The sequence below is a fragment of the Hyla sarda genome, chromosome 2, assembly GCF_029499605.1.
Source record: "Hyla sarda isolate aHylSar1 chromosome 2, aHylSar1.hap1, whole genome shotgun sequence".
NCBI classification, from domain to species: domain Eukaryota; kingdom Metazoa; phylum Chordata; class Amphibia; order Anura; family Hylidae; genus Hyla; species Hyla sarda.
In genome coordinates, this window is record NC_079190.1 from 145,932,332 (window position 1) to 145,958,284 (window position 25,953).

The following is a 25,953-nucleotide window of genomic DNA, read 5'->3' on the forward strand; positions in this document are numbered from 1 at the left end:
TTGTTGGTGAAAGTCGGCCTGGGATTAAATTTTACTGTCTGGAATTTCCATTCAATGAATGTTGTTTGGATTCCTGTATTATGCATCAAAACTGTAAACATAGAGCTTATAGGGACCTTATTTAAATGCATAAATTCAACCTTTTCAAGTTTGTTTTGGAGTAAGGTTACCTGTCTTGATGGTGCTTACTTTTTTTGCAGGCCTAAGGCAAGATTTTGCATCTACCTCCACTTGTAGTTCAGTAACAAGACATCGCTCAAGCCTTTCTCTGTATTCTGGAAAGAAAATATCATGTGCCAGTAGTGATCAGGAATCAGACCGTTACAGTGTGGATGATGAAGATGAAGAGTTTGACCTATTGCCACCACCTCAACCAAGACTCAGCCGTTGCTCCCCCCTCCAACGAGGAATCCCTCATTCGCAAACTTTCTCTAGTATTCGGGATTGCAGAAGAAGTCCCAGTTCTCAATACCTGAATTCTAATGGATATCAGCAATACAGTGTTTCTTCACAACCTCAGACTCCAGAGCAACCCCAAAATAGAACAAGTGCAGGTAAAGATTATTTTATCACAATGATTAAAGGGGTACTCATGTGGGGAAAAAATAGAATTTTTTTTAACCCATCCAGGACACAGGGAGTACAGCAGCATTTCCTAACCTTTTTCGGGTCATGGCACACCCTGGAAATTCTTTTTCGCTTGGCACACCAAACGAAAAAATTGTGAAAAACGTTTCTAAAAAAAAGCCAATATAAGTAGTAATAAAGCTAATTTAAGCAGTATGCAGTACACCTATATCATTAGTAGCATTCTAGCACTTGTACCTGTATGCCCTGGATGTTTCCATTCACCGCCAGTAACCGAGAGGTGAACGGGATGCCTGCTGAAATCATTCATGTGACCCGATGACCCAGAATTAGAAGATGATCGGTGGTGTACTACACACCACCAATCACCTTCTGTTGCTAGAGGGAGGTAGCAATGACGTCACCTCCCCAGGAGAGCAGCTATTGATCATTCGACCCATAGCTGCCGGCAGAGGAGGGGTTAATGTCCGCTTCTCTCAGCTTTGCCAGCCCACCTACCTCAGTCAGTGGACAGAGCTGAGAGAGAAGGTGCCAGGGAGCACCCTCTGTTACAATCCGTGCCCCTCAGGGCAGAGTAAGTGGCCTCCTGCCACTCTTAGTGCAGGGAGAGCTTTAGTGAGGAACAGGTAGGTGTTGTAATAAAAAAATAAAAGTTAAAAAAAGCAAAAAAAAATACATAGTCGGATACACTGGAATAGACTTTTCTAGTTATTATTTCAGTGACTACTTTGTGAACCTAATGGTATAGCAGACGAATTTACGCCCAACAGTTCATCACCCACCATCCAGATTAGCTTTTGGCTAGACCCAATGGATGGCATGCCATCAATGCAGCCGAAGTGAGGACATTTTGGGGCCTCGTGCTGCACATGGGCCTAGTCAAAAAAAAAAAAAATAAAAAATAAAAAACAATACTGGAGCGGGGACGTCCTCTACCAAACTCCAATCTAGAGTATGGCTATGACACGGGGACGATTTGAGGCCATATGGAAATGCCTGCATTTTACTGATAATCCTGCCTATGAACAGCTTTACAAAGTGAGGCCGGTCCTAGATCAATTTGGGGCCAAATTTGGAGAGGCCTACATACCCTAATGAAGCTCTCTGTTGTTGAGTCTCATCAGTTTTAAAGGGGAGACTTATCTTCCACTAATACATTCCCTCGAAGCGGGTGAGGTATGGCGTGAAACTACAAACTTTGCGAGAGTACCTCAGGGTACACTTGCAAGTTTAGAGTATACGAGGGACCAGATTCCCTTATTGAACCCCCAGAATGTCTCACCACTCTGAGTGTTAGCGGGAAACTGGTTTGGGAGCTTGTGCACCCATTGCTGGATAAGGGTTACCACATGTACTTGGTTAACTTTTATACCAGTATCCCTCTGTTCAAATCCCTTGCCGCCAGATCCACGTCCGCTTCTGGGATCGTGCGGAAGAACCAGAGAGGCCGCCCTCTAAATTTTATCCAGACATCTATGCCCAAGGGTGAGTCCCGTGCCCTTACCCATGAAAACCTGTTGCTGGTCAGGTATAAGAATAAGAGGGATGTCCTTATGCTGACCACAATTCATGGTAACTGCAGCTCACCTATCCCTTTGCAAGGTACTACAACAACGGTCCTCAAACCTGATTGTATTCTGGACTACAATCAGTATATGGGGGAAGTTGATGTCTCTGATCAAGTCCTTAAGCCATACAATGCCATGCAGAAAACACGGGCATGGTACAGAAAAGATGTGGTCTACATGATCCAGGTTGCCATGTCCAACTCTTTTTTGTACTGTCCCATTATGCTGGCAACACAGGGACATTCCTCCAGTTCCAAGAAAAAGTCCTAAAGGCCCTGATCTTTGGCGACCGGGGAAGTGCAAGGCCAGAGTTCGCAAGGAACTGGAAATAAAGGTGCGAGGCCAACACTTTCCAGGTGAGGTCCCCCACACTGGAAAGAAGGGAAGATCCCAGAAAAAATGCAGTGTGTGTCAAAGGAGGGGGATACGGAAGGACACCACCACTCAGTGTGATACTTGCCCCCATCATCCAGGTCTCTGCATTAACGATTGCTTCAGGGAGTATCACACTTCCATGCAGTACTAAAATTTTAATCCTTTTCCCTTTTCATTTTATTTTCCCATAATTTGACCCCAATGTACTAGTCCGGAGTATTTTTTCCAAAAATTGGTCACTTAGTCACTATTATCCGTTTTTTTTTTGTTTTTTTATGTTGCCTGAAATGTGCAGCGCTCTCTCCCCACCTGAGCGGGGTGCACATTTGAGGCAACAGGTTAGGGACGGCCACACACATCACATTCCCAGAATGATAATTCAGAGCATAGGGTTTGGGGCGGGCATATTTTTTAGTTTTGGCTATGCTCTGGGTCATCATTCTGGGAACATAATTGACATATCAGTATTAAAATTGCAATTTTAGTTTTCCCCATATTACTCTTCATCCATTCCTGGAAAAATTTTTTAGGGAACACCCGTCTATTCCAAATGTCATGTTCCCCCCTATACACCTTACCCAGGGGGGTGTACTGTCTGTAATAGGGTCACATGTGGGTGTTCCTTTCTTTTATTTTCCTCTGAATGTATGTAACTGTCAGCAACTGATAGGCCCATAAGAAACATAGGCCTCAAATGCGAACAGAGTTCCCTCTCATGAGCCCCGTCATATTTCAAGGCAACAATTTGGGCTCTCATGTTAGTTGTTCCCAGAGAGATGAAGCAGAGCATAGGTAAAAACTGCAATTTTCATTTTTCCCACACTAAACTTCATCCATTCCTGGAAAATAAATTCAAAATGTCCACTTTACCCCTATACCCATTCCTCAGGGGAGGGACTGTCTGTAATAGGGTCATATGTGGGTGTTTATTTTTGTTATTTTCCTCTGAATGTATGTAACCATCAGGTACTGATATGCCATAGGTCTCAAATGCAAACCTAGCTCTATGACTCTTGAGCCCTGTTATGTGCCCGCACAGCATGTTACGTCCATACTTGGGGTTACAAAATTTGGGGGGCATTTTCTCCTATTACCCCCTTGTGCAAATGAGAAATTTGGGGTTTGAGGGGTGTATGTTTCCAAAATGATGGCACTTGAGGGGGGGGGTCCCACTGTTCTGGCACCATGGTAGCTCTGTAAACGCTCAAGGCCCCTGACTCCGACTCCAGCAAAATTCTCCAAAAGCCGAATGGCGCACCTGCTCTTCTGAGACCTGGTGCGCACCAGCAGAGCAGTTTACATCCAAATATGAGGTATGTCCTTACTCCGAAAAAAAAATGTATTTACAAATTTTGGGGGACATTTTCTCCTATTACCACTTGTGAAAATGAAAAATTTGGAGTAACCCCAGCATTTTAGTGTAAAAAAAAAAAATATTTACTTTTCACATCCCACTTTAATGAGCATTTATCAAACACTTGTGGGGTGTTATGGCTTACTGCACTGCTTGTTACGTGCCTTGAGGAGTGTAGTTTTAAAATTTAGGAAGCACCATAGGGGCTTGCTAAATGCAACATTTCAGCAAAATTTCCTTTCCAAAAGCCAAATGTGTCTCCTTCTCTTCTGAGCATTGTAGTGCTCCTGTAGAGCATTTTATGACCACACATGGGGTATTTCCATACTCCGAAGAAATGGGGTTACAAATTTTGGGGGGCATTTTCTCCCATTACCTCTTGTAAAAATGTTACATTTGGGAAAAAAAACGGCATTTTAGTAAAAAAAAATTAAAAAATTTCAATTTACAAATTCGACTTTTACGAAAAGTCGTCAAACACCTGTGGGGTGTTAAGTCTCACTAGACCCTTGTTACGTGCCTTGAGGGGTGTAGTTTCCAAAATAGTATACCATGTGTATCTCTTCTCTACCAATACCTTCACTGGCTACCCATTGCATAGGAAATTTAGCTGCAAATATTAACAGTGACATGCAAGGCTGTCCACAACCTTTCCCTTACGTTTACTTCCACTTATATGTGGTCCTCACAAGACCTCCTATTTAGCTGTCCTCTTTTCTGCACTTTACATAATCATCTCCAAGATTTCACCCAGGCATCCTCCATGTAACCAATTTGCTGTTTTCCAAAGATGACTTATGCTCTGTTTACACTTTTTAATGCAAATGCTCAAAATGCTTTGTTGCATACATTAGCATTAGTGTGTTGTGCTTCAGCATTAGTTTCAAGGTCCCATTCTGTGCTTTCTAGCCACAACATTTAGGTTATGTTCACATGTTAGAAACGGAAAATCTGTTCTGCAGACTTCGGGCACTGGCATGACATGCCGCCGTCTCATAGACTGCAATGCATTCCGTGCAGAGTCCACAGAAAGAATGGACATGTCTTTTCTTTCTGCAGACACCGGAATTTGAATTTCGGTGCAGCAGAATCCCATTGAAATCAATAGGACTCTGCTGCTGCGGAATCTCTGTGCGGAATTCCAATCTGAAATTCTGCACAAAAAACTTGAAAAGGTACAATTATTCTTGCTTTGGGTTTATTGAAGTAGGATTTGTCAATATTTTAGGCTACTTGCAGGTTTGGACCCCATAACTAATAATCGGAGTACCTAAATGAAGCACTGTACATTACAGAAGATTCAGAAGAGGACATAGCCTACCCACAAGATGACATAGTTTAAAATTAGAGGGGCATTATCAATTAATACTTTTTTTTCTTGCATTTTATATACTACTTCTTTTTTGCTTGTCTCTAGATAAATTGCGTAGAAGTATGCCAAATCTGGCCCGAATGCCCAGCACACCAACAACAACCACTGTGGTTTCTCCACTTACGGTGCGCAACAGCCAAAGTTTTGATTCTAATCTACATAGTGTTGCAAATGGATTATCCAGATTGCAGTCTAGTAGTAAGTATCTTTGCCTGTCAAAATATATGAAATGCAATAACTACATAGCATTTTTGTTTGGGACTTTTTATGGGTCAGTGGCAGCTTTTTGAAATTGCAGCATGCTCTGGCATTTCTTTTTTATGGGCTTTTCCCCCACCCATAGATATCTATAGGATGAAATAAACATATAGAAAAAAAAAACTCATGTAAATTTGTGTAGGTATTTGCATTTCCCCTCACATTCTTCAACAGAAATCACAGAATGTAAAAAGAATGCAGGTGTGGGGGGGGGGGGGGAACGCTACAAAAAAGATGCCTGTACTTATACACACTATTTTGGGATAAAGCGCCACAAAAACTTGCATGATGGGCAGCTTTTTGTAGCGTTTGCCCCTCCCCCCAAAAAAAAAAAAAAATAAACTTTGAAAAAGTGCATCTAAAGGAAAGCCTAAAACTTTTATATCTTCATCAATAAAAGACCCAATCCTTGGAACTTACAGTACACAGACTGCAAGATAAATTTGAGCAATATTAAATTGTTATAATATTTGTGAGTCCTTTATTTGAGTACTTTTTGGAATGATAAACCATTAGATTATTTATATAGAGGCTTTTGTGTATATCTCTATTAGTTAAGGCTTTTGTGTATATCTCTATTAGTTAATGTGTCATTTATGTGTTTTCTGCCGTCTTGATTCCTTCTTTTCCTCTTTTCTAGCTCACCTAAAGTAGAATATTATTCCCATAATGCTCCTGGCTTTGCAGACAAAGATAGGACTCAGAGAGGGCAGAGTGTCATCTGCACTCTAACTCTAAGTGAGAAATCAGTGACATAGAATTCCTGTTCCCAACCCACATTCTACAGTGTTAGTGTATCCTATGCACCTTTAGACAGTTTCCTTTATAATAGGCATCTCTACTTTTAGCCCTTACACACAGGAGGAAGAAGACAGCAGTGTAAAGCTGCATCTCATTGGACACACTAGAGAATATGCTGAAGGTGTGTAAGGACAGCTGTATAACTACAGCTAATCTTTGTAGGGACTCACCTAATATATAACTACTCTCCTGGTCTCTTAGATGAGGCAAGAATGATGTTCTCAGCAGAACTCTATGCACAGAACAACAAAGAACAGACAAAACAAAAAGAGAGAATGGGTTTGGTGGTGAGGGAATGTGTCTGAGAACTGACAAGTGGATTTGATTGATTCTGATGTAATCTGTTTGCAAGAAGTCATCTACACAGGGCAGACTGTTCTCATGTCTATACAGGTCAGCCAGCTCTGCAGTGGTGGGCAGACTGGGTAGCATATGACACAACATCCATAGTTGAAGTTCTCAAAGTGTATAGATGTAACTCAGCTGGGCTAATGACACTGCTAGAATATCTAGAATATTGCTTGTGGGTTTGCTGTGTTTCTTTAAAGATAAATAGTTACCTCTGGTTAAAACTAAATGTTCTACTCCTTGACAAGACATAAAACACAGTAACAACCTCAGCATATGAAAGGAAATGATGAAGCAAGAGCATTGCCACAACAGGATACCATTTTATCTGTGGCAAACCACCCGAATGAATAATTGTCCTTCTTGATCCGAGTAAAATACTATGGAATAAATCTGATATGTTCATTGATGACCTGTTCCTCACATCAACAAGGTATAATTAGGCTCAAAGCCTTACCCCTGCCTCTGCCAATTGGACAGATGCAATCTAAAATGAATATAGATGTTAAAAAATATGATAATGTCTGCAGGACTTTTAGAGCCAAACATAAACAAATATGGTGTAATTGCTTTTTGTCCCCCATTTCTTCCCAAAAACAATAATAAAAGTAACTTAAGTTGTGTTTTCCCCAGAAAATGGTGCCAGATCATCACACAAAAACAGGTCTCAAATGGCTAAATCAATAAAAAAAAAAAAAAGGTGTGGCTCTTGGAATGTGGGGATGACAAAACTATTGCAGCTCAGTTTATTTCACTAGAAAAGGGATGTGCTGACACATCTGGTTTTTAAGGGTGTTGCTGCTTCTGGAAAAAAAAGGTATGCCATTTGGATATTTACTAGATCATTCTTGGGCCATACAAAATGGTAAGCTTAAAAATTTGCCTAATCAGCAAAAGAGAGAGGCGTTCTGTAACTACTATAATACCTCAACTTACAGTATTAAAGGAGAACTATGGGATGTACAAATTATCCCCTATCCTAAGGATAGGGAATAAGTGTTAGATTGCGGGGCGTCAGACAGCTAGGGCTCCCTGCGATCTCCCGGACAGAGCCCCGACTCCCTGCATGATACAAGCATTTTTGACCACAGCACAAAGCTGCGGCCTACACGCCCCTTCCATGCAGTTCTATGGCAGAGCTGGAGATTGCCGAAAGCAGCGGCGGTGGTCGAAAATGCCCTTTCCATGCAGTGAGCCAGGGCTCTGTTCGGGCGATCACGGGGGGCCCCAGCAGTCAGACCCCCCACAATCTAACACTTATCCCCTATCCTTAGGATAAGGGATAATTTGTGCATTCCGGAGGTATCCTTTAAAAAAATTACATTTTATAATATTACAGATATTCTACATAATATTAGATACGTTACTATATAATATACTTTACTTTACTAGATAATATACTTGCTTTTTATGATCGCTAGCTGGGAAGGTATAGAGTGGGTTCATAGGTGCCAGCAGGTTGATGCTGGTGGCAGAGGTCAGACTGGGAGCATCAAGTGTCTGCAAAAGGCCAGACTGGGAGCCTCACATGTCTGCAGACATATCTATCCCCCTTCCTGTCTACTGAGGTGGCTATATCAACAAGAATCTACTGTAAGAATGTAGCCAGAGCCTCACTTGAGCTGAGGGGAAGGAAGGGGGCGGTAAGTTTCTTACAGCGACTCTAGAGGGATACTTCTCAACATGACTCTACTGGCACATACTGTAGCTGTGTGAAGTGAACCTTATCCAGCAGCAATAGCTACTGATCCCCTGCATCGACCAACAAGCATTACAACAGCTGCAGGGGTCCCCTTGGAGATGGGGGTCTGGGGCAGTTGCTTTGTTCAATCTCCCTATTGCCTTGGCAGGGCCAGACCAAAATATTTTGTGAGCCTTAAATAGTCCACAGGCCCACCCTTGCTTTTGCTAATCAGTATGTTCTTTAGTAGTCCTCATCTGTATCATAAGACATGTATGTAATCTTTATGTGCTTGATAATTGGTAAGAACTGTTTGATATATCTTACATCTGTCTCTTTCAGTACCTTCACCAGGTCAGCTTCAGCAAAGGGTGCATAGTGTGGGCAATTTTCCAGTGTCCGTCAGGCCACCTCTGAAAGCTACAGCCTACGTCAGCCCAACTATACAAGGCAATAGTGGCATTCCTCAGTCAACTAGTCTACAATCTTTATCAAGTTCTGGGATACCGATGCCAAACAAGACTACAAGTTCATTGCCTATAGCAAGAAGTGGTCTACCAAGACCAGCTTTGTCTAGTGTTGGTGCAAGTAGTATACCACGGAGTAAAATTGCTACTCCACCACGCAGGTAATATTTACCTTTTAACCATGTTTCTTATTCATTTGTTTCATTTGATTTTCTCACATTGTTTCATGCTAGAGCAATAAAACAGCTCCCCACCTTAAGTGGGATTACTTGTCAGTATATCAGACAAGGGAGTTTGCATTGAAGTCGATTACCAGTGATGAATGTGAACAGAACTTCTGAATCATAAGTGACAAAATTATACCAGTTGGCATGCGAAGAAATATATTACAGGGATAGTATGGGATTATATAATGAACACTTCTAGAGCTCCCACATATTTGTTATTTATGGATATACATTTTTCCATGCAGTTCATTGCTTTACATTAGTTTTGCATTGCACTAATTTTAAAAATCTACCAAATAAAGTTTAATATTCTCCATTTGTTCATGGGGCATTGTTATCCGTCATTGCAATATTTCTGCATATAAATAGGAATTTTGAACATCACATATACCCATGTACTATTAAATTACTGCAAATAAAATAACACTCCTTAAAGGAGTATTCCAGGAAAAAATTTTTTATATATATCAACTGGCTCCAGAAAGGTAAACAGATTTGTAAATTACTTCTAAATTTGTAAATTACTTACAAAATCTTAATCCTTTCAGTACTTATGAGCTTCTGAAGTTAAGGTTGTTCTTTTCTGTCTAAATCCTCTCTGATGACACCTGTCTCGGGAAACGTCCAGTTTAGAAGCAAATCCCCATAGCAAACCTCTTCTAAACTGGGCGTTTCCCGAGACAGGTGTCATCAGAGAGGATTTAGACAGAAAAGAACAACCTTAACTTCAGAAGCTCATAAGTACCGAAAGGATTAAGATTTTTTAATAGAAGTAATTTACAAATCTGTTTAACTTTCTGGAGCCAGTTGATATATAAAAAAAAAGTTTTTCCTGGAATACCCCTTTAAAAATGTTGAGAGGAGTATTTTTACTTTGCTGGAGAATATTTTATGCATCCTCTGTCTGTTCTCTATGGCTAGAATGCAGTGTTTTTCTCCTATTATTCAAATATTAGACAGTGGCAGTTCAAGTTGCTTCAGACCATATGTTTGCATTTGTTAAGTTACCATTTTTTTTTTAGTAATTTGTCGCATTAGCACACACTGTGCAGGCTGCCATTGTACATAATGCAAGATCTGTCTTTATCTTGTTGTTTTTATTAACTGAAGTCAATGAGAACCTATGACCACTTTCTGAATCACACAATTACAGATCCGTGTTTCAAAAACTTTTTTTTTCTTCACCTTTTTTTTAATGTAAATAATTATTTATTTATTTTTATTCAAAAAGAGTTTATTAAGTAAAACTGGAAATACAATGGTAGAAAAGACAAAGATACAACTGACTCAATGGCCTTGTGAGGCCGGGAACAGAACCAGTCAGTAAAACATCATAAAATGTAAAAATGGACACAAATTATGGAGCAGCAAAAAATATAGTGGAAACACGTAAGGCAGCACAATAAACAATATAATGAAAACAACCAGGGGGACCACCCTCAAGCCAGCAGGAAAGCACTGAACATAAAAATAACTTAGTTGGGAAGGATAAGTTAAAGAGGCCCACTAGAGTACCCAAACTATGGGAAAGCAAATATAAAAACAGGGACCACCATTCCACTAAAAGCTGCTAATCTGAAAAACTAACAAACTCAGAAAAAAAAGGAAAAATAGAAAAAGGAGAAAAGGAAGAAGTCCAAGAGAGAAAAACAAGCAAAATAAGAAAGAACAATTCTGGGGCAAGAACCCACAGGGTGTAAATCCCCAGCAAAATCCCTTGAGAAACTGCGATGAGGGATACAAAGGCATAAAAAATGCCATACAAAGGCATTCAAATGGCGTGAGACTGCGGTGTAGGGAAAAGTCAGTGGGTAAAGAGAAATAGAAATGGCACAACTGGACATAGGAAAATGGAGCACGTCTGGAAGAGGGGCGGTCACTTAAGATAATATCCAAAGGCTTAAGAGAGCTCTCAGCGAGAACATGAACAAAACAGATTGGACCAGAGAGTGAGGCACCAAGGAACCCACCGTCATAAGAGGCCACAGGCGGAAAGTGAGGATTATCAGTTATTGGTCTACCAGATTGACAGCACCCCTGGCAGCGTGTAAGGAGGCCAGGGTGTGCCGAGAGTGGATGCTGGGGATCTACTTCTGAGCCATTCTAGTCCGTAACGCCTTGGCAAGTATGCGTCCACTCTTGTCACCATAGTCGTAAAATTTGACCACCTGGAGCTAACACCCCTAAGAGGCCTCCAATAGACGTTTCACCTCCAATATAGCCAGCAGCAGATCATGCAATACCGGCTGCGAGAGCGAACGCTTGTGTGCCAATTCAAGCAAAGAGACTTTAGCCTGACATAGCGTTTGAGCTTTCTCCCACTTCAGCCTAGAACCATGTCTGATAGGGACCCCTCTGAGGGCACATTTAAGGGCTTCCCACTGGAAGAAAGGGGCAGTGTAATCCATGGCATGATCGTTCACAAAATTAGAAACCCCTCCGGTCAGGTCAGCCATACACAAGGGATCTAAAAGCAAAGATTCATTTAGCCTCCACGACCAGGCAGGCTTCTGCAAAAAAGGAAGTTGGAGGGAGCAAAAGACCAGAGCGTGGTCTGACCAGAGGATATTACCAATTGAGGAGGATGAAAGCCAGGACAGGGCACTATGCTGGAGCAAGAGCTAATCCAGACGACTATAGGATCCATGCGAGGAGGAGAAAAAACTATCATCCCTATCAGAGGGATGTTGAAGACGCCATAAATCGCACAACTGCAATAAAGCAAGGGAGTGCTTCACGTGTTTAATCGCTACGCAAGAAAGGCTAGAACGACCAGTGGAGTTATCAAGGGCAGGATCCAGAGTTAAATTCAAGTCCCAGCACAGAAACACAGTCCTCTAAGACAGGCCATACCAAGTCCACGAGAGCAACAACAAACTCAGACTGACCCCTATTGGGGGCATAAGCAATAACAATAGCGAAGGCCCTACCACCCACCAGCAGGGAAAGTATGACATAGCGGGCATTATATAAATATTGTTTTATCCACAGAGCTGCCCACTTCAGGTTCTTTTCAGATGTGATTATGACTGCATGGTATTGTTTGTTTGTCTGGTTTAAATTTGACCTCTTTCATGGCTACAGTATAACAATCCTTAGTGGCTGCAGTGTAACAATCCTTAGTGGTGGCAGTATAACAATCCTTAGTGGTGGCAGTATAAAAATCCTCAGGGGTTGCAGTATAACAATCCTTAGTGGTGGCAGTATAACAATCCTTAGTGGTGGCAGTATAACAATCCTTAGTGGCTGCAGTATAAAAATCCTTAGTGGCTTCAGTGTAGCAATCCTTAGTGGCTGCAGTGTAACAATCCTTAGTGGAGGCAGTGTAACAATCCTTAGTGGAGGCAGTGTAACAATTCTCAGGAGCTGCAGTATAACAATCCTCAGGGGCTGCAGTGTAACCATCCTTAGTGGTGGCAGCATAGCAATCCTTAGTGGTAGCAGTAATTCTGTGGGAATTACATAGTGTGAACATACCCTAACAATCCTCAGGGGTTGCAGTATAACAACCCTTAATGGCTGTAGTCTAACACTCCTAAGTGGTGGCAGTATAACAATCCTCAGGGGTTGCAGTGTAACAATCCTTAGTGGTGGCAGGATAATAATCCTCAGGGGCTGCAGTATAAGAATCCACACGGACTGCAGTATAACAATCCTTAGTTGCAGCAGTGTAACAATCCTCAGTGATCCCTTGGGAGAGGTAAAAAGGAGCCAGATAAGTTGAGAAATAGACATGTTTCTCTAATTAGAAACATTACAATGTTTCTTATATTCACTTTTACTATTGATTTATGCCATGTTTGTTTAAAAGTTAGTGGCCATTAAAGTGTACTGCTCAGGGGTAGACATTAGCAATACAGAGCTCTTGTGCAACATACCTGGCTAAAACTAGTTGTGCTTTTACCGTACATTACAGAAAGAATGTTATAATGTCGCAGCTGTTTATCTGATGGATACACTCTTTAGATATCAGAATAGTGTATCTGATTAAGGGTAGGGTCACATGTTTAGTATTTTGCTGCGTATTTGCCTACCCATTGAAGTCAATGGGTAGCAAAATATGCAGCTGATTTTGATATCCATTGACTTATATGGGTAGGAAAATATGCAGCAGCAAATACACTGCAAAATACGCCACGTGTGACCCTACCTGTAAAACTAGTTGTGATGTAGCAGCAGCTTTACCCAAGATTTGTGATGTCACCTTTAAGAGCCACTGGTGATGTCACAAAAGCGAACTGATTGAAGACCGTTTTGAAGTGACAGTCTAGGTAACTGAATCCCACTAGTGATGTCACCGTAGGGTCTCTGAGTGAAACCTACCTGTGATAGCACAGCATCTAATCTGAGAGAAACTCTTCTAAAAGCTTTCTAGAAGGAAAGATGCTTGTGATTTTACAGCAGTTTGTTTGGTGGAAACACATTTGTGATGTCTGTTTTACTTCACTTATTATATCACCAAGGCAAATAGACATTTGAATGAAACCCACTTGTGATGTCACAGCAGATTATCTAACATATAAAATATATTTGTGATGCCATGTTACCTGACATTAACAGTTGGGAAGTTACAGCAGCCTACCAAACATACTCTCTTGTAATTTCACAACAGCAGTTTACCAAACATACTCTCTTGTAATTTCACAACAGCAGTTTACCAAACATACTCTCTTGTAATTTCACAACAGCAGTATACCAAACATACTCTCTTGTGATTTCACAACAGCTTACCAAACATACTCTCTTGTAATTTCACAACAGCAGCCTACCAAACATACTCTCTTGTAATTTCACAACAGCAGTTTACCAAACATACTCTCTTGTAATTTCACAACAGCAGTTTACCAAACATACTCTCTTGTAATTTCACAACAGCAGTTTACCAAACATACTCTCTTGTAATTTCACAACAGCTTACCAAACATACTCTCTTGTAATTTCACAACAGCAGTTTACCAAACATACTCTCTTGTAATTTCACAACAGCAGTTTACCAAACATACTCTCTTGTAATTTCACAACAGCAGTTTACCAAACATACTCTCTTGTAATTTCACAACAGCAGTTTACCAAACATACTCTCTTGTAATTTCACAACAGCAGTATACCAAACATACTCTCTTGTGATTTCACAACAGCAGTTTACCAAACATACTCTCTTGTAATTTCACAACAGCAGTTTACCAAACATACTCTCTTGTAATTTCACAAAAGCAGTTTACCAAACATACTCTCTTGTAATTTCACAACAGCAGTTTACCAAACATACTCTCTTGTAATTTCACAACAGCAGTTTACCAAACATACTCTCTTGTAATTTCACAACAGCAGTTTACCAAACATACTCTCTTGTAATTTCACAACAGCAGTTTACCAAACATATTCTCTTGTAATTTCACAGCAGCAGTTTACCAAACATACTCTCTTGTAATTTCACAACAGCAGTATACCAAACATACTCTCTTGTGATTTCACAACAGCAGTTTACCAAACATACTCTTGTAATTTCACAACATCAGCTTACCAAACATACTCTCTTGTGAAGTAACAGCAGCTTACCAAGCATACTCTCTTGTGAAGTAACAGCAGCTTACATGGCAGAAAGTTGTTTGTGGTATCACAAGAACATGTTTATCTAGGCAGGTGTGACGTCACAAATAACTTTCTGTGAGGTAAGTTGCTGTGACATCACAAGTTGGTTACAGTCAGGTACAATCCTGTGAAATCACTAAAAAGTATGCCTTTTAAGGTGCTGTGACCACACAACAGTTCCTAGTTAAGCTGACATCACAAATATGTTCTGGTAAACTACTGTGAGTGTTCCAGTCTAGTACGCAGTTGTAACATCAAAATCGCTTAACCATTGACGACAACAACAACAACGTTACACAGTCAGAAAATCCGAAGGGTATGTTCACACTACGGAATCTGTGCGGAATTCTGATTATGAATTCTCCTGGAGATTCTGTCTGAGCGGCCAACGCCAAAATATTTCAGCACCATCACCATTAACTGCAATGCAGTCCGTGCGTAATTCTGCTGAAAGAATGAACATGTTCATTCTTTAGGCGGATCAATTTCTGTGACAGAATTTTCTGCAGCTGAAATTTCAGTGTTAATGGGTCAGCGGAAGACCCATTCACACCAATGCAGTGGAACTCCTGAACTCAACTCCATGAGTGGAAATTCTGTAGAGTGAACATACCCTAAGCTGCTGTACCAGTCAACCAGTATTCTTGAAAAAATAAAGTAAGTTTATAGTAAATTTTAACTTATCTAGCAAACTCCTTTCAGACCTAATTGCATGTGAACACTGTCTACAAAGGTGTTTAGCTGACTGATATATATTCTGACTTTTTTGGTGTCTCCCTTAATGACTCAATTTTAGAGGAAAAATTTGTCCTTGATTAACAATAGGACTCAATTTACTTACAAGATTTCTTAGCCCCTTAACCCCTTAAGGACCGGGGGTTTTTCCGTTTTTGCATTTTCGTTTTTTGCTCCTTGCCTTTAAAAAATCATAACTCTTTCAAATTTGCACCTAAAAATCCATATGATGGCTTATTTTTTGCGCCACCAATTCTACTTTGTAATGACGTCAGTCATTTGCCCAAAAATCTACGGTGAAATGGAAAAAAAATCATTGTGCGACAAAATTGAAAGAAAAAACGCCATTTTGTAAATTTTGGGGGCATCCGTTTCTACGTAGTACATTTTTCGGTAAAAATGACACCTTCTCTTTATTCTGTAGGTCCATACGATTAAAATGATACCCTACTTATATAGGTTTGTTTTTGTCGGACTTCTGGAAAAAATCATAACTACATGCAGGAAAATTAATACGTTTAAAATTGTCATCTTCTGACCCCTATAACTTTTTAATTTTTCCGTGTATGGGGCGGTATGAGGGCTTATTTTTTGCGCCGTGATCTGAAGTTCTTAACGGTACCATTTTTGCATTGATAGGACTTATTGATCGCTTTTTATTCATTTTTAAATGATATAAAAAGTGACCAAAAATGCACTATTTTGGACTTTGGAATTTTTTTGCGCGCACGCCAATGACCGAGCGGTTTAATTAATGATATATTTTTATAATTCGGACATATAATAATATATGTTTTTTATTTTTATTTACACTGTTTTTTTTTTTTTTTTATTGGAAAAGGGGGGTGATTCAAACTTTTAATAGGGGAGGAGTTAAATGATCTTTATTCACTTTTTTTTTGCAGTGTTATAGGTCCCATAGGGTCCTATAACACTGCACACACTGATCTTCATCATTGATCACTGGTTTCTCATAAGAAACCAGTGATCAACGATTCTGCCGCATGACTGCTCATGCCTGGATCTCAGGCACTGAGCAGTCATTCGGCGATCGGACAGCGAGGAGGCAGGTAGGGGCCCTCCCGCTGTCCTGTCAGCTGTTCGGGATGCCGCGATTAGCCGCGGCTATCCCGAACAGCCTGACTGAGCTAGCCGGCCACTTTCGGTTTCGCTTTCGCTCAGAGCGGCGCCGCGCGCTATTAGAGGCAGGTCCCGGCTTCACTATGACGCCGGGCCGGCCGTGATATGACGCGGGGTTACTGTGTAACCCCGCGTTATATCAGGAGAGCAGGACCAAGGACGTACCGGTACGTCATTGGTCCTTAAGGGGTTAAGAGACATAGCCCATTTTGGCTTTGAGGACAGCCAGTTTCACTTTAACATTTTCATACACTGCTTAAAAAAATAAAGGGAACACTAAGATAACACATCCTAGATCTGAATGAATGAACTTTCGTCTTTACATAGTTGAATGTGCTGACAACAAAATCACACAACAAGTATCAATGGAAATCAAATTTATCAACCGAAAGAGGTCTGGATATGGAGTCACACTCAAAATCAAAGTGGAAAACCAAACTACAGGCTGATCCAACTTTGATGTAATGTCCTTAAAACAAGTCAAAATGAGGCTCAGTAGTGTGTGGCCTCCTCGTTCCCGTATGACCTCCCTACAATGCCTGGGCATGCTCCTGATGAGGTGGCTGATGGTCTCCTGAGGGATGTCCTCCCAGACCTGGACTAAAGCATCCGCCAACTCTTGGACAGTCTGTGGTGCAACGTGGCCTTGGTGGATGGAGCAAAACATGATGTCCCAGATGTGCTCAATCGGATTCAGGTCTGGTGAACGGGCGGGCCAGTCCATAGCATCAATTCCTTCCTCTTGCAGGAATTGCTGACACACTCCAGCCACATGAGGTCTAGCATTGTCTTGCATTAGGAGGACCCCAGGGCCAACCGCAACAGCATATGGTCTCACAAGGGGTTTGAGGATCTCATCTTGGTAACTAATGGCAGTCAGGCTACCTCTTGCAAGCACATGGAGGGCTGTGCGGCCCCTCCCAAAGAAATGCCACCCCACACCATTACTGACCCACCGCCAAACCTGTCATGCTGGAGGATGTTGCAGGCAGTAGAACGTTTTCCACTACGTCTCCAGACTCGGTCACGTCTGTCACATGTGTTCAGTGTGAACCTGCTTTCATCCGCGAAGAGCACAGGGTGCCAGTGGCAAATTTGCCAATCTTGGTGTTCTTTGGCAAATGCCAAACGTCCTGCACGGTGTTGGGCTGTAAGCACGACCCCCCACTTGTAGATGTCGGGCCCTCCTATCACCCTCATGGAGTCTGTTTCTGACCATTTGAGTGGACACATGCACATTTGTGGCCTGCTGGAGATCATTTTGCAGGACTCTGGCAGTGCTCCTCCTTGCAAAAAGACGGAGGTAGCGGTTGAGTTGTTCCCCTCCAATGGCCTCCTCCAGGTCTCCTGATGTACTGGTCTGTCTCCTGGTAGCACCTCCATGCTCCGGCCACTACGCTGACAGACACAGCAAACCTTCTTGACACAGCTTGCATTGATGTGCCATCCAGGATAAGCTGCACTACCTGAGCCACTTGTGTGGGTTGTAGACGCCGTCTCATGCTACCACTAGAGTGAAAGCACCGCCAGCATCCATAGTGACCAAAAGATCAGCCAGGAAGCATAGGAACTGAGAAGTGGTCTGTGGCCACCACCTGCAGAACCACTCCTTTATTGGGGGTGTCTTGTTAATTGCCTATAATTTCCACCTGTTGTCTGTTCCATTTGCACATCAGCATGTGAAATTGATTGTCAATCAGTGTTGCTTCCTGAGTGGACAATGTGATTTCACAGAAGTGTGATGGACTTGGAGTTTCTTTGTGTTGGTTAAGTGTTCCATTTATTTTTTTGAGCAGTGTATTTGTCACGATTCGGCTGGCTGGAGGTGGATCCTCTGTGCCAGAGAGGGATTGGCGTGGACCGTGTTGGTGGACCGGTTCTAAGCTGCTACTGGTATTCACCAGAGCCCGCCGCAAAGCGGGATGGTCTTGCAGCGGCGGTAGCAACCAGGTCGTATCCACCAGCAACGGCTCAACCTCTCTGACTGCTGAAGATAGGCGCGGTACAAGGGAGTAGACAAGAGCAAGGTCGGACGTAGCAGAAGGTCAGGGCAGGCAGCAAGGATCGTAGTCAGGGGCAACGGCAGGAGGTCTGGAACACAGGCTAGGAACACACAAGGGAACGCTTTCACTGGCACAAGGGCAACAAGATCCGGCGAGGGAGTGCAGGGGAAGTGAGGTATAAGTAGGGAGTGCACAGGTGATAACACTGACTAGGCCTGCTGCGCCAATCAGTGGCGCAGTGGCCCTTTAAAAGGCAGAGACCCGGGACAAGACAGACGGGGAACGGGTCAGGTACGGGAGCCGGGACGCGCATCGCGAGCGGGCGCCTCCCGCGTGGCGAATCGCATCCCGGCTGGGAGTGATATTGCAGCGCACCCGGTCAGCAGGTCTGACCGAGGCGCTGCGAATGAGAGGATGCTGCGAGCGCTCCGGGGAGTAGCGGGGACCCGGAGCGCTCGGCGTAACAGTATTTTCTTCCCCACCTTCTAAGAGCCATTATTTTACCATCCACGACCCATATGAGGGCTTGTTTTTTGCACGACCAATTGTGTACTTTGTAATCAAACCTTTTTTTTACCCTTAAATGTATGGCACAACCAAAAATATTTGGAAAGTGAATATTGGGAAAGTGAAAAGAAACCCCAAATTTTGCGAATTTTGGTGGATTTAGTTTTTACGCAGTGCCCTTTATGGTAAAACTGACCTGTTCTCTTTATACTGTGGGTCAATACTATTAAAATGATACCTATGCTTTACAATTATTGTACTATTTTCAAAAAACTAGAATTAGTAAATTAAAGGGGTTATCCGCATAAGGTGATTTTAATATGTACCTGGAATACATTAATGGACATGCTTAGGAAGGCTCTGCACTTGTCTTGTCTGGAACAAAAAATGTATCTCATATATGATGTCAAGTGAATGGGGATGCATGTACATCACATGTATATTGCATGTGAGAAGAGATCTTGGAATAAGTATCCAAAGCCATGTACAAAATATGTGCAAAATAGCAAAAAAGTGCAACTATCCATAAGTCTATTGGACAACACTACCAAGTTAAATAGACAAGTACCTAATGAGAGCAAATAGCATAACATAAAGCAGTGGCACATAAGGAGAAAAAAAAGGGCAGCACAACAATGTTTGATTGTGCACCCTATTAGGCAAATGTCCCTCACCTCTTACCCCAAACGCATTTTCGCTCAGTCAGCTTTGTCAGGGGGCTGTCACACCAATCGCTCCACCCATTGAAGCAGACAGGCTCCCTGTCATCAGTTGGTTAGTGAGTCAGGTCTCGACCACATTGCAAGCTTTGAAAAATCTGCGTCATTTTGTATGCTGTTAAAAATAAATATTTAAGAATTTGTGGTGGTGATTTTTTTTTTTCTAATTTTTCATATTCGATCTGTTATAAAATCATTTAGAAATCTTGCAGTTTTTTGTTTTGCCACTAGGTCTCAAAAACAAGCTGTGATTTCCTCTTCTGTACAGATCTTTCCAGCACTGTCCTCCTTATCTCAGACAGGGGTGAAAGATGACATCAGTGTACAGATAAGACAAGATCTTCCCAATTGCTAATGCTTATAGCTTAGTCTTCCCCTCCCTGTTGAATTACCTCTGCACAGGTGACAGAGCAGGACTAGAAACCTTTTGCTGTAAAACTCTATTGTTGTAAAGCATATCTCTAGATGCAACTAGAAGCAGCCCAGGAAAGATGTCTGCCACTGTAATAATGTATTAATTAAATATAATTAACAATTAGAAACCGATAAAAAAAAAAATAGAACATAACAGTATCTGCCTTAAATTAGTAAAAATAAATGTAATCCAAATGAAATAACAATGCTGGGGAATCCTACATCTGTGTGTCGTGCCATACCTTATTTGGTCTTGCTAAAAATGTATGACAAAATTGACAACTTGCCATTCTTCTAATTGAAGAGGCGTGTCCCTACACAGTCTGGATCTGTCAGCAAAAATTAGTGACCCACTCCTAATGGGAAACACTGAGTTGTCAATGTATTCATAAATTGTTAGGAAGCATAACAGGAATAGTACTACAAAGAGATGATCCAGAATAGCAGTGTTTTAGGGAATAGTAGTATTTACTAAAATAGACCAGAAGGCAGAAGAATTCACAGGTCTTGAGGGAATATTCACAAGCAGAAACAATACCAATTATGTGTTTGTAATGGGCTTTTCATTTGCAGAAAATCATGTGATTGTTGTAAAAAAAAGCCCTCATTTTAGACGTATGAAATTATTTAACCCCTTAAGGACCAGGCCCATTTTGGCCTTAACCCCTTAAGGACGCAGGACGTAAATGTACGTCCTGGTGCGGTGGTACTTAACACACTAGGACGTACATTTACGTCCTGTGCATAACCGCGGGCATCGGAGCGATGCCCGTGTCATGCGCGGCTGATCCCGGCTGCTGATCGCAGCCAGGGACCCGCCGGCAATGGCCGACGCCCGCGATCTCGCAGGCGTCCGCCATTAACCCCTCAGGTGCCGGGATCAATACAGATCCTGGCATCTGCGGCAGTGCGCGATTTGAATGAATGATCGGATCGCCCGCAGCGCTGCTGTGGGGATCCGATCATTCAGAACGCCGCACGGAGGTCCCCTCACCTTCCTCCGTCCGGCTCCCGGCGTCTCCTGCTCTGGTCTGTGATCGAGCAGACCAGAGCAGAAGATAGCCGATAACACTGATCTGTTATATGTCCTATACATAGAACAGATCAGTATTAGCAATCATGGTATTGCTATGAATAGTCCACTATGGGGACTATTCAAGTGTAAAAAAAATGTAAAAAAATGTAAAAGTAAAAAAAAAGTTAAAAATCCCCTCCCCCAATAAAAAAGTAAAACGGCCGTTTTTTCCTATTTTACCCCCAAAAAGCGTAAAAATATTTTTTTATAGACATAATTGGGATCGCCGCGTGCGTAAATGTCCGAACTATTAAAATAAAATGTTAATGATCCCGTACGGTGAACGGCATGAACGAAAAAAAAAAAAAGTCCAAAATTCCTACTTTTTTAATACATTTTATTAAAAATAAAATTATAAAAAATGTATTAAGTTTTTTATATGCAAATGTTGTATCAAAATAAAGTACAGATCATGGCGCAAAAAATGAGCCCCCATACCGCCGCTTATACGGAAAAATAAAAAAGTTAGAGGTCATCAAAATAAAGGGATTATAAACGTACTAATTTGGTTAAAAATTTTGTGATTTTTTTTAAGCGCAACAATAATAGAAAAGTATGTAATAATGCATATCATTTTAATCATATTGACCCTCAGAATAAAGAACACACGTCATTTTTACCATAAATTGTACGGCGTGAAAACGAAACCTTCCAAAATTAGCAAAATTGCGTTTTTCCTTTTAATTTCCCCACAAAAATAGTGTTTTTTGGTTGCGCCATACATTTTATGATATAATGAGTTATGTCATTACAAAGGACAACTGGTCGCGCAAAAAACAAGCCCTCATACTAGTCTGTGGATGAAAATATAAGAGTTATGATTTTTAGAAGGCGAGGAGGAAAAAATGAAAACGTAAAAATGTTATTGTCTGAGTCCTTAAGGCCAAAATGGTCTGAGTCCTTAAGGGGTTAAAGGGGTACTCCGGTGAAAACCTTTTTTCTTTTAAAATCAACTGGTGGCAGAAAGTTAAACATATTTGTAAATTACTTCTATTAAAAAATCTTAATCCTTCCTGTACTTATTAGCTGCTGAATACTACAGAGGAAATTTTTTTTCTTTTTGGAATGCTCTCTGATGACATCATGAGCACAGTATTCTCTGCTGACGTTATAATAATAATAATAATGCTTTATTTATTGTTGTCCTTAGTGGGATTTGAACCCAATTCCCCAGCACTGCAAGGCAGCAGTGCTAACCACTGAGCCACCATGCTGCCCTTAGCATACATCTGCTATGCATGGTTGCTAAAATGGACAAAGATGTCAGCAGAGAGCACTGTGTTTGTGATGTCATCAGTGTTCCAAAAAGAAAGGAATTTCCTCTGTAGCGTTCAGCAGCTAATAAGTACTGGAAGGATTAAGATTTTTTAATAGAAGTAATTTACAAATATGTTTAACTTTCTGCCACCAGTTGATTTAAAAGAAAAAAGGAGTACCCCTTTAAGGACCAGACCAATTTTATTTTTGCATTCTCGTTTTTTTCCTCCTCGCCTTCTAAAAATCATAACTCTCTTATATTTCCATCCACAGACCCCTTGTTTTTTGCGTCACCAATCGTACTTTGTAATTACATCACTTATTTTACCATAAAATGTACGGCGCAACCAAACAAATATTATTTGTGGAAAAAATGAAAAGAAAACAGCAATTTAACTAATTTTGGAAGGTTTTGTTTTGACACTGTACACTTTCCACTAAAAATGACATGTTTTCTTTATTCTGTGGGTCAATACGATTAAAATGATACCCATGTTATATGCTTTTCTATAATTGTACCGCTTAAAAGAAATCTCAAACCATTTTAACAAAATTAATATGTTTGAAATTGCAATATTTTGATCACCTATAACCTTCAAATTTTTCAGTATATGGGGCAATATGAGGGCTCATTTTTTGCGCCATGATCTGTAGTTTTTATCAGTACCACTTTTGCTTAGGTTTCACTTTTTATAACATTTTTTATAAAAATTTTTTGGAATAAAATGTGACAGCAGCAATTTGGGACTTTTTAAATCTTTTTTTACGTTTACACCGTTCACCGTTCGGGATAATTAACAATATACTTTAATAGTTCAGACTTTTACGCATGCAGCGATACCAAATATGTGTGTTAATAATTTTTTTTTACGCTTTTTTGGGGTTGAAATGGGAAAAACAGAAGTTTTACTTTTTTATTGGGGGAGGAGAATTTTCACTTTTTTTTACTTTTTTATTTTAAATTCTTAATTTTATTTTATTTTTTTTACACTTTTTATGTTCCCATAGGGGACTATTCATAGCAAGCAGTTGATTGCTAATACTGTTCAGTGCTATATATAGGACATAGCACTGCTCAGTATTATCGGTGATCTTCTGCTCGATCTCAGACCAGAGCAGAAGACCCCGGGAAACGTCCGGAGCCAGGTGAGGGGACCTCCGGCCGCCATTCTGGATGAACGGATCCACAGCGCTGCGGGCGATCCGATCATCCATTCAAAGTACCGCACTGCTGCAGATGCCATGATCTGTATTGATCACGGCATCTGAGGGGTTAATGGCGGACATCCACGCGATCGCGGATTTCCGCCATTACCGGCGGGTCCCTGGCTGCTCCGGTGCTCGCGATCATGGCGGTGTGTAAGTACCACGTCACCATGACGTACATTTACGTCCATTGTCGTTAAGGGGTTAATCACTAAGATTTCTGCACCGAATCTGCTGTGTGTGAATTTACCCTTAGGGTCGATACACACTACAGAATTTCTGAACGGAGAAATTCTGTACAAAGATTTAGGTGCAACAGCCTCTTATTGTTTTCTATGGGATTCTGCTGCACTGTGCACACTGCTGAATTTAAATTCTGCCCAGAAATTAAAATTCCAGACTCCGCTGAAAGTTCATTCTTTTGGGGGAATACCGCATGGAACTGGATTGCCATCAATTGAAATGGCTCGTTTCCGTGCTCCACACGGAATGTTTGCCCAGAATTTTATCTTGTTGATATTCCTTGGAGTTCACATACCTTTTTATAGTATACCTGTCATTTTAGATTACTTTATATGATAAGCTGTTGTGTGTGTTCATGAGGAGTAAAACTATAGCTAGTAGCACTTCTGGCTATTGTATAATATGTATATGCCATTTTTTCTACTACTTTCTGCTCTGCTAACTCTATCTCTAATTTTACTTGTCTCTGAGCGTGTGGTTGGAGACTAGCTGATACTATGTCGTTTGCACTTCACACACATATACGAGTAAATGCTACATCCTCATCTCTGTAGCACAGCTTTAAGAAAAAGCATAATGGAGAACATTATGAAGCAGTGCTGAATAGTGTAAGCACTGATCTAATACTCCTTACAAGCTCCTGCAGTGTGTGTTTGCTCTGGCTCTTTTCCGCCACTTCATGGACCTGTGTGGGCCTCTGGAACCTAATATTTTAGTGAGTTGTTGAAACTTCAGTGCATATTTTAGATTTAGAACCTAAATAAGAACTTTAATAGATCTTAATAGGAAGCAACCCATATTGTATGTAGAAACCAGCAACACATTTCTTGATGTAGTGAATGTCTGGTTCCTGTAATTTGGCCAGCCCTGCTAGCGGTAATACTGTCAAATCATCAGGTAAGTGTACCAACTGGGAATATAAAAGGGTGCTGGCTGTTTCTTTTTCTAAGGCTGTCTAAAGGAACACCCAAAACCACAAGAGCTCTAGCAAGATTATTCTCTCAGAAATAGGAACCTGTTAAACATGTTCTGTAATACTGGATTTGTTGGTATACTAACCTCATTGATTTGATAGCTAACCATATGAAATAATGGTGGTCTGGAGTGGCCACATAGGAGTGTTTTAAGACAAGTTAAATCTTTCCAGCTTACCTGGTCATTGGACAAAAATAGTACTTTTAGCCAGCTCCACAAAAATCTTCAATTTATTTAATATTTATTAAAAATCAACAAAGAAGGCAGTAGTAGAAAACATGGACATGTGAGCACAAGAAAAAGCCAATGTGAACATGAATGTCATAGGAAAAGAAAGACTTCAGCTCACCTCTGAAGTCGTGTTCTCGGAGCCTCACATGGCCTGGTGATATGCATGAACAACAAGGAGCAGAATAAAACTTGATCCAGCACTACTGAAAGCACTAGTCTTAATAGAATGTATTAAAACATACACATTATAAAAGACATCACACCACCTTGCTGCAAAGCAATCAGACAAGTTGGACTTATTTCGAGCACATGCGCATTCTTTATCACTGGCTGAGTGTCCGAGGGATCACATGCGCTCGAAATGGTGCCGACTTTTCCGATTGCTGGTGTGATGGTGTGGTGTGATGTATAGTTCTTTTAGTAGTGCTGGATCAAGTAGTCTTCTGCTCTTGTGCTGGAAAACCCACCAGCAACACTTAACATGTTTCAAGTCAAAGACTCTTAGTCATGGCATATGTCATACTTTTTTGATAAAATTACATACAGGGTGTGTATCTTTCAGCATATTTGCATACCACACAACTGATTAGGCACAATTATGGAAACCCTTAACCGTCAGCCATGTATTGTTATTTTCTAAGTTGGTCACTATTTTTGTTGACAACAAGCTGGACAGAGTAGGAGCTCTGCGAGTTGAGAACCAAACACCTTTTTGTAAAATGTCTGTTTTAGTGATGCCCAGTAGAAATGAGCGAATGGAATCTGACAAATCTGAATTTGTTACGAATTTCATGAAAAATTTGATTTGCAACGGATG

At 41.0% G+C, this 25,953-nt stretch overlaps 1 protein-coding gene across 2 annotated transcripts in view; it reads left to right on the forward strand.

The window, feature by feature from the left end:
* Positions 1-25,953, forward strand: part of SLAIN1 (SLAIN motif family member 1) — a 95,435-nt gene that overhangs the window by 63,448 nt on the left and 6,034 nt on the right. For both annotated transcript variants that reach the window (XM_056555568.1, XM_056555569.1), the window contains 3 exons: positions 201-554; positions 5,303-5,455; positions 8,688-8,973. In XM_056555568.1, coding sequence (XP_056411543.1) covers positions 201-554; positions 5,303-5,455; positions 8,688-8,973 — 793 coding nt within the window. The remainder of the gene's footprint in view (positions 1-200; positions 555-5,302; positions 5,456-8,687; positions 8,974-25,953) is intronic.